This window comes from Pogoniulus pusillus, chromosome 12, assembly GCF_015220805.1.
Source record: "Pogoniulus pusillus isolate bPogPus1 chromosome 12, bPogPus1.pri, whole genome shotgun sequence".
Lineage (NCBI taxonomy): Eukaryota > Metazoa > Chordata > Aves > Piciformes > Lybiidae > Pogoniulus > Pogoniulus pusillus.
This window is the reverse complement of record NC_087275.1, coordinates 22367342-22383222: the sequence shown is the minus strand read 5'-3', so window position 1 is coordinate 22383222 and position 15881 is coordinate 22367342. Positions and strand designations below refer to the sequence as shown.

The following is a 15881-nucleotide window of genomic DNA, read 5'->3' as shown; positions in this document are numbered from 1 at the left end:
TTGCTGATTTCTCCTTTGAGAGGCAAATGGATGAGGATGGCTGTACCTCTTGCTTGGCAAAACTCAGACCCTCCCACCTTGAGAGGCACTCCAGCACCTATGCTGTAGCATTCAGTCTTCAGAAGTCTCATTGGGCTCAGGGTAAACTAATGTCTTATCCTCTGTCTGTGTTGTTTTGCCTCTTAATGAAATTTTCCTATCTGTGATTTTCTGTCCCCCACTTCCCTTGCAAATGGTTTCTTCAGTTTTCTTTAGAGAGAAAAATGTGAAAGCTGGACAATCACATTCCAGAGTTGTGGGAGTTTTATTCTGATCATAAAAAAACCCAACATTTAGTATTCTCCAATTACTGTCCATCAGCTTTGGAAAGACTGAAAGTAATTATATTTTGGGATTATGGACATTCTCAAGAGACATAAAAGTAATACAATTTAAATATTTTATAAATGTGATCTGTGATGGGTGATGGTACAGAACTGATCTGGTGGTTCAGTTTGTCTATGAATTTTAGTGCATTAAAAATCCCCATGAGGAGAGGAAAGTCTTAAATGCTTCCATCCATCCCACATTTTATATATATATATATATATATATATATATATATATAATCTCTATCAGAAAGACTTTCTTGGTAATAAAGCTCCTTTCTCTAGCTCCTTGTGAACTTACTGCCTTCAGAGGGTTTCTTTTTTTAATGAATGGCATCAAAAACTCTTCCAAGGGCAAAACACATGAATGAGATTTATTAATCTTCCCTGTCACTCACAATAATGCTAATAATCCATAAGCCTTACGTCATACTTAACGTCCCATGTAACAAATCCAGCTCTGGAAGGTGAACAATAAATCCCATGTGTGTTTTGCTCCTTCCTCCTCTGCCTTGATGAGGAAACCCCCCCACATTCGTTGCAGGTCTTTTCCAGCTACATTGGCTCCCTCTTGCTTCCCACAGTGGAAGGGTCTGACACTGCCCCGGTCCTTCCCAGAGGACTCCTCCTCCAAAGCCATCAGTATTTGTCACTGTACTTGCAGTCAGGGTAGCGGTAGGCAAAACGGGAATCGCAGGACCGCAGAGGTTTCAGGAGTTCTGCTAACTTTGCAACCACCTCGTTGACACCCTGGTCATCATCGAGGCTGTCAGCACAGTGCTGCAGGAAACTGTCTATCTTCTCCTGCACGGCTTGCTGGAATTTCCCCTTCAACAACTTAGGCAAAAGCTCTTGACACACCATGACGAGGTTATGCTTCTCTCTGATGGAGTTACAGGACACGAACGCAGACTGGCAGTCCACGGTCAGGCAGCTAAATACATCTTTATGCTCCCGTGGGTCATCACTCAGCTGGCTTCCTGTTGGAGACAATCAAACCAGTTCTTAGAAACACAGCAGCAAAACCGTGGATCATGGCATATGTCTGTACCTCTGTGTTCACATGGGGTTTGTTGCTATCTAAAGCATACAGCTATCTTTCAGCACCAAGCACTCTGTAGCTGTACACGGGCCAGTTTTCTTGCCCCTGAAATGTCTGTGTTTTTCTGAATGATAGAGCTCTGCAGAACTGCCTGACAGAACTGAAGAGGAGTCTGTCAAGTCAGACTGATGCAGAAAAAAAACCAACACTAAGAAGAACTGGAGTATTGTAATCTAAAATGTGGAGTTTCCACCAAAAGGGCCACAAATAGCCAAACCTATAATTTTTCTGTGTTACCCCAGATCACTAAATTGCAACAACAGCTAATCTAGCTGGAGTCATGTTAGCAGTTAATAGCTGCTGGGGCAAGAAAATGAAACGCAGAGGAACATTCTCTGACAGCTGCTTCTGAATATTCACTGTCTGCTCAGCTGAATACAGGAGCTGAGCAAAGGCCTTCTGAAAAATTGAACATGCAAAATGAAACTGTAAAATTGTTGGAGGAATCATCTTTGATGAGATCTGCTTCCCAGGAGCAGGCCAATGTAACCTGTGAAAAGTGAGAAGTAACCCTTGGTTTTCTGTCAGAATGACAAAAGAGGGATTTTATTGTTACAATAAAAATAATAATTATTAGTTAGTGTGAAAAAGGCACCTAAAAAGACTCTGATGTACTTAAATACACCTCCTGACGCATGAAATTAATGAAGTTATGAAATTACTACTTGCAAATGTTGACATTTGCATGGCAAAAGTTTTAAAACAGGTGATTTAGGAACTTTTAAAACAAGACTGCTCAGCACCATGCATGCTGAATGCTATTGGCAGCTACAGAGAGAGGCAGGCAGGATGTAGAAGCACCTATGGCTGGTCACCAAACCACGAACTAAATGCCTGCTGCCTTCCTGACTCGGAGCCGAGATGGCAGGAGCCACTGACGCTTTTACTGTCAGTAAACCTCTCCATGGATTTGTCATTATCTGTTTTAGTGAGCGATGTTTGGTTGATTAAGAACAAAATCAGCATCAGAGCCAAGCGTGGCAGGTGAAAGATTTGTTTCTCCTGCCTCACTGAGCCCTCCTGTGACAGACGCACAGCCACGGAGCCTGCTGAAGTACCTTCCTCCTTGTCGATGATGCCCAGCGTGCTGGCATCTCGGATGAACAGATGCCCGTTGCTAAACACGCCGAAGGTGCCAGCGTCCACGTGGGTGAAGTAGAAGAAATAGTTGAGGTCGTTGGTGCCCATGGAGCGGAGGACGGCGAGGAGCTGGAGGGCCAGGTCGGCAGCCACCTCAGGGGCCGCATCATAGAAGTCACGCAGGGGCCGGGTGCTGGCGCTGACCAGCAGCCGCCCGCAGGAGCCCAGGTACCGAGGGAAGGGCCACCCCTCCACATCAGGGAAGATCTGCCGGGGAGAGTTGGAACGGAGGAGATGCTTCTGCCCTCTGGCCACTACACTCTGTGCATAGACCCAGCCCCCTCCCGGAGGCCTTACAAGTGCCCTGGCAGACCTCAAGCAGCAGCAGTGGCGGTGTGTTTTGCTTCCTAAATCAGCCAACCCTTCCTCACCTCAGCTGGGAAAGGCTCTGCTCTATGCTGCTATTCCCTTCTCCTTTCCCTTTTCCCTTGCTCCTTCCCTTTTCCCCTTCTCGCTTCACCTTCTCCTTCCCCTTTCCCCCTACCCCCTTCCCTTATTTTAAGACCTGTTCCACAAGGGAAATGACCAAAAGCTCCAAGATAATAATCGTTTTCTAATTTATGACAATTTTAGCCACAGAAGAAGTAATTTAAGGCGTCACTAATCTGTGAGAACTGCCTGGCACTTTCATAAGATACTTTGCAGTCTCAGAGACGGAGGTGCTGGGTGTGTGCTACAGTGGAGACACCCAGGCTGGGCATCACAGCATGTTGTGTTAGCAGGGTAGTTATCCCAGGTGGAAACCAAACCACTCAGCTGCTGAGCTGTACCAGTACAAAGGTTTCTGCCTTTTGTGTTGTGAGTTGTCTGTCTCCCCAGCACTGCTAGGCCCTGCTAAGGAGGGGACTGTGAATGCAACCAGTGATGCGTTTAAGGGCACTGCTCCCTTCTGCTCTAAAGGCATTCTGGGCACCAATGTAAAACCAAAACATTTCTCTTTGGCATATTTTTCTCAGCTCTGCAAGATGCATTTCCATATCTTTACAGAGCCGAGAGCCACAACCTTGTGCCTCAGCAAGCACAGGAGACAATTACGGTACAAATATCATCTCCCTTCCCTGGAACTGGGCAGACCTCTGTGCACTGCTGAGGGTGGCAGTGGACTGGGGCAGGGAATAGATGCTGCTGCTTCTCTTCTTCATGGCCTCTCAAAGGGTTACAAGAAAGTACAAAGAAGATGAAAGGTGGGGCCATGGTAGGTAAATGTGAGGACACTCCCTCAGAGATGTGTAGGGAAAGAGAGAAGCCAAATGCCAGGCATGCCAGCAAAGGATGAGGAAAGGGGTGCAAAGCCTCACAGCTTTCTGCCTTCCAACTCAGAGCTCAGCTATACTTGAGCAAGCATCTCTGCAAGAGGCAAATGGAAAAAACATCACTGGCACATGGAACCTGGGAAATCAGTGCTCCCCAACCCACAGGTTGAACCACAGTGCTGCATCTCAGACCTCCCACACTGAAGTATGGCTTTTCTTTTCTTATAAGCAGTCTGAGATTTGATGTAAGACATTACAATGAAAGCACAGCACTGTGAAGTATCAGGAATGTGTAAAACCCTGGCTTTCACCATGTGCTAGTGCAATAACAACTCTGAGTTCTGATTTATTTAAGGTGCTGTGCATCTGTATCTCTCCATAACTTCACAGGCTGATGCACTGACTACCTCAGGAGTTTGCCAGCACCAACCACCCAATCTCATAGACGAGACTCACTTCATGAAGTCTAAAGAGCTTGCCAAATGTGAGCTGGGACTTCCCTGGGGGGTGGCACATCTGCTGTGAGGATTTGTTTGCAAGGGGCTGCAGGGTGACATTTCAAGCAGGGCTAAAGTGGTACCTACCTGTAATAAGATGGGATGTGAATTCACTGACAAGGTGTACAGCAGGCGCAGTTTGTCCCTGTCAGTGAGGTGGTCCATGTAGATGCTGCCAGCATCTGGCACCTCGGCATAGCGCCGCACTATCCTGTCCAGGAGACGCTGGGATGGGCAGCGCAGCATTGGACTGGACAGGCCCTGGTGAGAGGGAAAAACACAACAGGGGTGTTTGTTTTACAGCTGGAGATGTCACAGTGTGAAGGGTGCATGCCAGGGCTACAGGCACCTCTGTGCTCTTCCCACTGTGCCTCTGCCCCCTGAAACAGAGTTGCTGGTGGGCATGGATGCCCAAGGGGATCTCTGTGGCAAATCTCTCCTGGGAAAAAAAAATATATTCAAAAAATGTCTGTTCACAGCTCAGGCTTCCAAAACAACATTTGGTCTCAATGGCACAGCCACAGAGGCTGCAAACTCCATTTCCCACTCTATGCCAGCAGGCCTCCTCCCTCTGCCTGGGCTTCAAGCCGTGGCATCCCAGCTTCCTGTGGTAGGCCTCCTTGCTGTAAAGGCAGTGAGTCACTTCCCTCCTTAAATAACGTCTTTGAATCGTTTTGCTATTTGCTTAACCTGTGAGCAGCTTTCTTGGAAATATTACTTGCTAAGATCAGTAAATATGCTTTAAAAGTGTAAATAAGCACTGTGTGTAGGCACAAGCCTAGATATTCCCTTTCTGATAAACAGGCCCATTAACTATCCAAATTAAATTTGAATACCCAGTGAGTATTTTTCCCTAAATACCAGCAACAACTAGAGAATTGTTGGGCTAATGCAATCAACCATCACTGTATTTCACCTGTTAGATTTGGAGATTTGGCTAGCAAAATTGCACAAGCAATCTATGGCTAGGATAGGTGGCATAGAAATTTCTACCTTTCTAGTAAAAAAAAGACACTTCTTTTTGTTTGTTTGTTTTTTTTATAAAAGTCAGTCTTCGTTAGTAGCCAAGGAGAGCAGACATACAGAGACCTGCTTATAGTGGCACAGAAATGCTACCCTGCTGTGCCACTTCTGATGAAGAGAAACAAGTTTTGCCTAAGCTTTTTTTCTTCCGAATGATCCCAGTAGCCAAATTTATTGTCTCAGATTTTCTTTATAATTTGAAGGCTGGGAGGTGTGGTTCAGTGGAAAGGGCACTGGATCTCACAATGCTCCCTGCCACTCTGTGCAGAGAGTGGAAGTTTGACTCAGGATTTCCCCAAGCTATTTGACAATTACAAGGAAGGTCTCTTTCAGCCCTTCCTGTGTAAGCCGATCTTTTGGCATAATACACTTGATTACCTATCCACAACAAAGAAATGAAGAAGCTAAGACAAGAGGAGTGTGCTACTCTCCTGGTCAGAGATGGAAAGGGAGCACTGGACTTCCCACATCCCTTCCTCTTCCTTTCTGCTGGCCACAGTGAGGTCTCAGCTGCTTCCTCATCAGTTTCATGAAACAGTCTGAATGCCAACTGTTGCTCAAAAGTACCTAAGAACACCAACCCCAACTGGAGCATTGTTTCAAAATAACTGAAGAATATTTTTTCCCAAAAAAGAAAAAAAGCAACAATTGTCAAAACCAACTCTCCCCAGTAGTAGTTATACTCCTCTCCTCTGGTCTACCACCATCAAGGAAATATTTTTTCAACTAATTATCTAAAACCATAGAACAGGGGGAGGGGGAAGGGAGGGTTATGGATCTCTGCCTCACAGCACTTGCAGGCATGTTGTGGCTGACTCTGCCACTTTCCCTTTGGAGAAGTGAGAAAAAATGAGCAGGATAAAACTGTGTTAAAAGATAAGTGGTGGAGAAAGACTTACAGCTCACTGCGTGTGCAAATATTTGCAGCCAAAGTTAGAAAGCCTTGCTGCTTCCAGGAGTTTGCAATGCAAAAGCTGAGGCCCTTTAGAGTCTGCAGTGGGAACAGAAATCAGGGTGGGAGAGAATGCATGGAAGTTGTAATTAGGATTTTCTCCAAGGTCAAAGCTCATCCTCTGAACACAGATGTGGTCATGTGCTTCACACAGTGATCACAGCTGCTCATTTCCTGAGGAACTGTTTCAGGTATACCAGCTGCAGTACAGGAGCAGAGGAGCAGGGCTGGGTGCTGCCATATTTATTTCAACCATTGGTACAGCTTCCTATGACTTAATGAAGCTCTGTTCCAACAAAACTGGACAGTGGAGCCTTATGATTTCAGCAGAGCTAATCAACAGTGTAAAGTTCAGCACCTGCTCTAGCATCTCAGTGGAAAGGGGCCTGCCCTTCCAACAGACTGATGGAAATATCCCTACAGCAGGAAAGGAGTCAGAGTTGTAAAACTGCCAGATAAAAACTGTTGATGGAAGAAAACTTTGAAGAGCACTGTGAAACAGTAGAGAAACTGATTTATCTTAAGTCCTGTGCAGCACCTTAGCAGCTCAAAGAATAAGATCTGATAGAGAGCCTGACATATTGTTGGTGACTGATATAGAATTCTCCTTCTTTATTCTGATTAGATATCCATGTTTTTATATCTGATAATGAGTAGTTCCTGCAAGGCCTACTTGCACTTTGTTGTGATTTCTTTCCCCCTTACTGTACAAGATGCGATGCATTTTAAACTCTCATATGTGTGTGTGTGTATGTGTGTGGTGCAGGCACACGTGGAATTCACTATGATATAAAGATGACCTCTGGAAGACAGCTTCTCACTCTGCTTTCTCTTCTAGCCAGCCCAAGGAAGGATAGAATAGAACAGGAGCATAACTGCCTCCTGCCCCATGCACCAATGCCTGGGTGAAGCTTGATGAAGCAACCAGGTTTAGGCTGAACTTCAGGAGCAGACACTTTGATGTCAGTGCTGCAGGGTGATTTTCAACTCAGACCAATGCGAGACCAGCAGCCATTTTGCAGACATATGCTCAGTCTTAAATAGCAACCACTACTGAAATTTGGAGGTCTGGGAGTGGGGGCCCCAGGGCCTCTGGTTTGCTATGTGTCTCTTTGTGTTCAAGCCTATACGCTGTTAGAATGGTTTTGTACCCCAGATTACATTTCTCTGCTTGATTTGCAGAACCAAGGACACATGAAAACATGAACAGAGCAATCCTGAGGCCAGTGTGAAAAGGTCTGGGCCTCCCTGCAGCCTTCTGTGCCTTCTCCAACTCAAAAACTTCATTGGTTGCTATAATGTCCCAGGCAGTCTGTTCCTCACACGTTCCCCTAGGCTGGCTCACTTCAGAGGCACCCTAGAGCAGAGGTCACATCAGCTTCCCACTGCTGCACAGGGAAATTCAAGCACCCTAGAGAAACTGGATAGGTGCAAGACCAGGACACTCCAGAGAAACTGGATATGTGCAAGGCCAGGGCACCCCAGCCAAAGTCTCCACATGATGCTGTGTGTGCAACCTATGCAACTCAGCCAGGAGTTTAGTTTCAGACAGAACAGGGCAGGGAAAACTCTACAGCACACCAAGAGCCATCTAAGGACAATAATTTGAGCTCAGCTATCAACTTAACTTTGCAGCAAGTCTGAGACACCACAGAGCCACATTTCTCCAATTACTTTTTCACCCAGCTCAGTAAATAGAAGTTTTAATATCTTAATTCCTTCTCTTTCATGCAGCACCGCTGTGGGGACAGCACAGTTTTGAACAACCCTCTTGGACACTCCAACAAGACTGTAAGGCCTAGCACCACAACTCGCCCTCCTGCAGCTCCCTGTAGTGCTGACTTGGAGGACAGTGGTGGCCAGCAGGTGCTTGAGAAGCTGCTGTCTGCAATCCCGGGAAGGAGTTGTTCTGCCTGTAGCCCAGAAGTTCAGGTGAGAAACACTCTGGAAATGATGCAAATCTGCCCACTCTCTCTAATATCACTCACAAGATTACTAGAAAAAGCACAGTGTAGCTTTGCTCAAAAAACCCTGTTTCCCTGTCTCAAACATCTCATCCTCCACCTCACTCCCTACGAATGTGTTGGCTCCAGGGTGATCTGCTGTGAGGGTCGGTCAAGCAAGTCAAGGCAGTCCTTGGTGCAGCTCAGGCACTAACCCCACCATTGCTGCTGCTACTGCTGCGGTAGCATGGGGTCTCCCACTCTTCCTTCTCAGATGTACTGCTCCATGTGGTAAGAGAAGTGGAAAATCTAAAGCAGCTTAACTTTAGCACTCAGGAAATCTGAGCAGATGTGGCAGCATGCAAGCAGGAAGAAGTGGTTGTCTTTGTAGAAAAAAAATCCCCAAGTCTGTTTTTCACAGTCACTTCTCTCTTAAAAAGGGGAGAAGAATAATCCTTTTCCTCTCAGGGTCTTGCTTAGAGTATATCCAGGATCCACTCTGGCCCATGCCCCTTGCCAGTGGTTATCATAAGTTGGGTATTTACTGTTGTCTGGATGGGACAGGGGGATGCATATGCATTTGGGGAGGGAACTATCTCACTCAGATGCAAGCTAACAGCTGCAAAATACATTTGCCTGCCTTGTGGCTGTGCCTGGTTGCCAGTGACATCCTTCAGCACAGGCAGTGCTCAGATGATGATTTCTTTCTGGACGTTGCCAGATCTACCACTCTGTCCCTGCTCATATGTCCATTTCATGCCACAGCCACCTGTCTACCTGGTGGCACCAACACTGCCCTGGCATGCTGGTCTTAGCTTTGCCTGAGACACTGCAGGACTTTGACAAGAAGGGCATCACTCTTATTTGTGCCTGAGATCATCTGCCATAGGTAGCAGGCAGATGAGTAATGAAGGCTTTGGCTATTCATGCTGCTCTCCCTGCTGGCCACAAGCAGAGGAGTCCAAGCTGCTGGCCTGGGGCAAAATCATTTTCAAGGCATGGGATACCCTGAGACATGATGGAAAACTGGGAAAGGAAAACAGGAGAAATATCTCCAGTCAAGCTGTTGCCATGTTTGTGTGTATAGCTCTGTTTCCCCTGTGCCCAAAGCCAACAGGTGCTATGACTTTCCACAGGCCTTCAGCCTCAACCAGCACAAGGAGCCAGGAGCTGGTGTTCTACTCAACAGGGACAAGCCACAGCCCTGGGCAGACTATGATGGGGAAGTTTGCCCTAAGCTGTGGTGTTTTTCTTCCCACTGGGGCCTCACTTTGCTTCTTCCTCACAGTAGGTGGGCTCACCTTGGGGCACACAGAGTTGTTTCCCCTCCACCAGCTCAGGCATTGTCCAGACTTGCCCTCCAGTTGATAAGCCACAGCCTTGTCTCCTTCGGACCCTTTTTTTCCCTCCCAAACCACATCGCACACCCCCGAGGATCCTTCTCCTCCCCAGTACCCTCTGCTGGTGTAGGTGGTGGGGGACCATGTGGCACAGACCTGGACCAGGTCAGGAGTGAGGCGCTTGGCCCGCAGCCATTTCTGGAAGCGGTGTGTGCGGCGCAGGGCACGCTCCAGGCTGCAGGTCTTTGTCTTCAGCAGGGAGGTGCAGATGTGCTTGTCAGCCCGGTCGTGCTGGTACTTGGAGGTCAGCCGGGTGATGTCGACCAGCCGCCAGCTCTTGGCATCATCGGTGTAGTTGCCTGAGTAGCTGAGCAGGTAGCTGGGAGGCAGCTTTAAATGAGAAGAAAGCCAGGTGTCAAACCTGCCAAACCAAAACAAGAGCCCCACGGGCAGAGCGGGTTAACAAGCCACACAGACACCCGCACAGCACCAGCACCACTGCAGTTGCTCTGTTGTGCACTGGCCCCACCAGCTTTCTGCCACCCCAAGGGAAAGGCTGAGCAGCTCTGGATGGGTGGCCCTGGTGGCTGCCATGAGACAAGTGGGTTGAAGTTGTTGGCCAAGGAGACATACTTTGGGAAAAAGTCTGTCTTTGATTCCCACTTAAACCATCCCTTGTCATGAATGGCACCATGGGGCAAAACACCCCAAAAGATATTTTGGACCACCTAGAGAGATGAGTGGAAAGGAGAGGGCTGCAGGGATTCAGTTCACAGGGAATCCCAGGTGCGTTTAAATTTCCTTAATCCCAGAGAAAGGGGCCCGAAATAGAAGTACTTCACACTTCAAGGAATCCTGCAGGAAAAAAACCCTAAATCTCATGACAAGAAAAGTATTTGTGAATACCAAGGTGACCTTTTGTTTTGAGGTGGCAGCCTTACTCAGCAACGGACTCAACAGGCTCCTCCTAATGTCACTGCCTGCATTTTAACAGTTAGGATGAGTAACCTCCCCAGGCAGCAGCAGAGTTTGAAGTGTGATGGGGTGAACGTGTGCCCTGGGCATGTGGTGCCACTTGTAGCCATGGAGATCTTGCACTGCTCTGCTCCCCCTACACAGTCACAGGAGGGGAGCATATGGGCTGGGTAATTAGACTGTGATGATTTTTTTTTGTTTCAGCAACCCCCTCAGCCCTGCCTACACAAACGTCACACATGCAGGAGCTGAGGAGCCCAGTGCCTGTTTTCTAAGCATGTCTGTAACCTGCTCTTGGAAAATGGCTGAACTCTGACCTTTGGTTTGAACAACGTTATGTATTCACTGCTTTTAAAACCTCCTGTCCTAAACTCCTTGCCCAAGTACATAAAAAAGATCATCCTAATTTAATCTCACCATAAATTAAAGCCGGTAGCTTAGAAGTGAAACAGGAGAGGCGAGAGGTTCCCTGCAGGATCAGCTAGCTGGAGTTAGGTGAAAAGACATTAATATATCTGAAAGCTGAAGCCCATCTTTCAGCTTCCAGTTGGTAAATCAGCACAGAAAACATCTGAGGGAGATTAATTGTCCCTGATTTCAGGCATGTAACTGACTCAGTGATGCTAACCACCCTCCACAATCAGAGGTGGACTGTCCTCATCCTCACAATTCCTCTTGGAGGCACTGCTTCGCTCCCCATTGGACTCGATGCAGCTGAGCTCTGCTGTGGGGCACGCAGGGAAAGCATGTCTCCCCAGGGTGCTGGTGTCTGCTTTGTTTTGGATTTTGGCTCTAGCCATGTGCCTCCTTTGAAAGATTTGCCTCAAACACACTGACCAGAAGTGAAGGAGCCCATCCCCAGTTCAGGGGGTTTGGGCACTTCAGTCATTTGGGCATTTTGCCCAATATAAAATTGAAGCTTTCCTATGGTTAGGACACCTGGCATGAAAATCAATACCTTGTTTGTTTTGTTTGTTTGTTTGCTTGCTTGCTTGGTTTTGAGTGAGGACTAAAGGGCAGAGAATGACTGCTATGCCTAACTACCATTCATTGTGCATCCTATCACTTCCCAATGCCGAAACTGCAACGCAAATACAATGTGGCAGGCATGCACAGGGAAGGGAGGGCTAAGGCTTGGATTCTCTTCTCTCTTCTCTTCTCTTCTCTTCTCTTCTCTTCTCTTCTCTTCTCTTCTCTTCTCTTCTCTTCTCTTCTCTTCTCTTCTCTTCTCTTCTCTTCTCTTCTCTTCTCTTCTCTTATAGTTTCTTTTCTTTTTTTCCTTCCTCCTTTCCCCTTTCCCTTCCCCTTCCCTTTCTATTTTCTTTTCTCTTTCCCCCCTTTTTGTTTTCCCTTTTCTTTCCATGTCTGTCTTGTGATTTGGCTCCAGCATGCACGTTCAGGGGAGCTGACATCAGGCAGAGAGCAGGAGGCACTGCCTCCTGCATGCAAGCAGTTCATGGGTGTATGAAATCCAGGGCTGAGCACTAATTTGAGTGTGGATGGAGCAATTTCCTCTGCAGACCTCCCCAGGGAAAGCCACGTGGGCCTGGGAACTCGGCATGGGCTGCAGCAATTCTGTATTTGGCATCATTTCTGGGCAGTGCAGCACTGGCCTGGCATGCTTGCTAGATATTTTCAAGATTCATCATCAAGTTGTGCTGTAACAATAATTCACTCTTGTATGAAGCCTTTGAGCTGCGGGCCTAAATGTGCCTTCATTAAGACTTTAAGTAAGATCTATGCGAATAACTGAGATACAGATTTTTCTATCAACTCAGGACTAGTTGTTGGAGAAAATAAAACTGTTTTCCCTCTTTTACTGGATGGGATGAAGTATTTTGTTCCAACCAAAACAGTTTTCCTTGCATTTGGAGCTTTACATAAAAAAAAAGTTAAGTCTTAAAACCAGGAACAAATAAATGCCATATGAAAATAAATCAAATTGAAATGTTCCAGTTTTCCAGACTTCCTTCCCATCACTTTTTGAGGAAAGCTCATCACCAGAACTGGCACAAGTCTGCAAAGAGTTTTAGTAGGATTAGATTCACAGCGTTCTGAAAACTAGTGTTTCATGAAATCTTGTGCTGCACACTGCCTTCAGGACAGTTGGTAGGCATGCTTTGGTATTCTTGTTTACAGATGGATAAAGCTGGGCAAAGATAAGGGAAGTAAAGAACATTAGAGGACAAGATGAGTCACCAATCATTCTGGGAACAAAACCCACATCTTCTTACTTAGTTGAGTGTGAATGCATGTCACAGCTCCTGGAAATGATGGCAAATTAATGAAGCATGTTCTAATGAGGACTAACATAGAGCGGGGCCAAGTGCCATCCACCTCTCGGAGCGTATCAGAACATACATCAGAGGGAACTGAGGGCATAAGCATCACTGAAATTTCCCCTTTAATCTTCTGTTCGCCAAAAAATCCTCTCTGCTCAAGAAACCAGATGGGAGAACAAGTTTTACCCCAGAAAAGAAGAGCTTGAAGCTGACTGTCTGCTCTGGACAGCATTTTTAATAGCCATCCTTTCCAAAGCCCTCAGAGCAGAGCTGTGTGTTACCACTTATTTATGTGCTGTGCTAGTTGTGGAAAGTTGAGTGTGGGCTCACAGGAGAGGGAAAAAAAAAAATCTATCTTTGCTTTAGGAAGCCCCTCTACCTTCCCTGAAGTGGAAGCATTGTGCTCTCACACCTTTGCAGCTGTCTTCTCACAGACACAGCTCAGACCCTCCTGTACACCTACAGCCCTTTTTTTGCTGTGCCCTGGAGGAAAGCCATTGTGGGGACCTCCTGCTTTCACTCACATAGCAGCTCTTTCCCTTGCCCCAGTGCAGCACACAGGTGGCCAGAGGCCAGACAGAGGCAATTGCTCGCTGCAGAAGGCTACTGCTACTTTTTGCATGGCCCAAACCTCCCCATCAGCTAAGTGGAAATAACCAAAATGCTGTACCTGCAACAAGCTGCACCTGAGGAAACTGCTTTGTACCCAACAGAAGGTCACCTACACAGGTGAGTGGCAAAAGGCCACAGCAGATCGGGGTGCATGGCAGGAGCCAGCTCCAATGCCACCCTATTTCAGAGAATAAAATGCAGAGCATATTGTATACTGAACACAGCTCCAGTCCCTACAGACCTACACCAGTCTGTGTTAGCCAGCTGAACACACTGAGTGCAAATTCATCCTGCCCTTGGGGGCAAAAGCCTAGGCTGTGGTGGGAAAAAACCCAGCACTGCTGGCCTAGCCTTTTATAGTGTCTCTGAACCTTACTGCATGCCATGGTGTCATCCTTGGCACAAGCCAGGAGGGGCAGAAAGCTAAGAGTGCAAAGCGATGAGGGCTGGGAACTCCAGTGTGCCATGGCAAGGGATGCCCTGGCATAGCAATGCCACAGACTGCCTCACTCCAGCAGCAATAAGGGCAGAATGGATGTTCAGTATTACAAGCCCATCCCAGACAAACCATTATGGTTTTACTAGGCTACATTTTATAGGATAGTTTAAGATAAAAATGGTGATTTGTCCAATATTATACTACTTACATTACAGCATTAAAAATACAATTTTACTATAATCATTTCGTCTCCCTCAGGCTTTTATATCTATAAAAGAAAGTGCATATGGCTCTATAAATCATATCAGACCTAATAAACATTTCCTCTGCCAAACACTGCCTTTAACTTTCTCCTGAAAAACACTGGCAACATTCTCCCTGCTGTCATCAGAGAGCTCTTGCTTTTGAGCCGATACCTGAATGGATCAGTCTGATGACCCCTTGGACAGCACCTCATCAACTTCAAGGCAGATGCAATTTTTGCTTCTGCCTTCAAGTTCTCCCAGAAATCTCCCAGAAGTGTACTTATAATTCAGCCCTGTCTTTTCTTGAGCATATAGGTAGCATGATGTGCAAAGGTCCTTATGCCTCAGGCAGATTTGGATTGCCTTTGATCTTGGTTAATACGCACGTGAAGTTCTGCACATTTGTGCTGTGGCATCTGGTAAAAAATTATATAGCATGTTTATATGTTTGTAGTTAACACAGTCTGTTGGGAGTGTGAGAAGCTAATCCCTCCCTTGCCTTTACTCAATTGCTCATAATAAAATATTTCCAGTACATCTAAACAAGCTGATTTCTTTCTTCCCTCCTCACTTCCCCCATCACTGCCTTGAGTTGTTTCAGAGCCACTCTCTGTGCAGAAAGTTGTGCCTTTTACTCTTGCTGTCAAATGATAATTCAGGGCTGAAATCTGATCATGTTTTATGTAGCTTTGAAAGTAAAGAGACAAAGGACCATCTTACAGACATTAACTAAAATGCTAGGTACTGTAATGGCAACTGAGGTGTTAAGTTGCTCATTGCATTGTCGTTCATTAAAGTACTTGGAAATACTAACAGGCAGCTTTCAAGATACTATGCAGAAAGCTTTAAAAATTACTGTGCTGAGTTTCTGACCTTATTTCTTCTTTAAAGAATTTCTTGCAAATGGATGTCCCAATGCAGGCGTTGCATTTATCGAGTCCCAGGAAAGTCCGTCCAAAACTGTAGCTGGCTTTGACGTGGGGCGCAGATGGAGAAGGTGTTGCTGCTGTGGAAGGGTTACAGCTCAGAGCCAAAACCAGGATCAGCATCAATGAATCTGCAACTCTGGAGCAAAGGCAGCATGTCCAGTGCCCCATCTACAATAGTGGAGAGCTCTACCTTTTGCAGGTTGCCTCTCTCTATGCTTTTGGTCTCCTTCTGATGACCTCAGCCTGCAGCAGTCAGCCCTGAAACACAGCAAGACACACTGGGTGCAGGAGAGCCTTCTGCAGTCCCCATTCTGCCAGCTGGTCACTGGCTGTATTAGCTTGAAGTTTGGGTGGGAAAGATATGATGTAGGGTGGGGAGAAGGAAATACATGGAGGATGCAGATAACTTGGGTTTCCATGGTTACCTTTCCTTTACTTGGAGCAGCTGCTTTGGCCCATGCTGACCCTCCCATCAGCCGACTTGGAAAACAACATGAAGAGGTGCTCATCTGCACTTTGTGCAGACAAATGAAGGATATCCTGCCCCTGGAGAAAAGGGCATATGCAAGACACTTAGTTAAAACTGGTTTGGAAGGAATAATAGTGTTGCAGAAAGGCACATTTTACCAGAAGCCAGAGCCTTAGAGTTGCTTTATTCCTGGAGATTTGCAATGGTGCATTGCTTAACTTCTCAGATGCTTTCTTGGCTCAGTTTCCCCTTCTCACAGAAGCACTGAAAAGACTGTCATGTGGAATCATCACCATTTTGTTTCTTGAAAAT

The 15881-nt window shown here is 46.5% G+C and overlaps 1 protein-coding gene across 1 annotated transcript; it reads right to left on the bottom strand.

The window, feature by feature from the left end:
- Window positions 1–285: 285 nt before the first annotated feature.
- DIPK2B (divergent protein kinase domain 2B) lies at window positions 286–15416 on the bottom strand. The gene is made up of 5 exons (XM_064152176.1): window positions 15045–15416; window positions 9775–10039; window positions 4448–4621; window positions 2529–2817; window positions 286–1348 (listed from the first exon to the last, which is right to left on the bottom strand). Exons 1-5 carry the CDS (start codon window positions 15266–15268, stop codon window positions 1008–1010), a joined length of 1293 nt encoding a protein of 430 aa, XP_064008246.1. The 5' UTR covers window positions 15269–15416; the 3' UTR covers window positions 286–1007.
- Window positions 15417–15881: the final 465 nt, after the last annotated feature.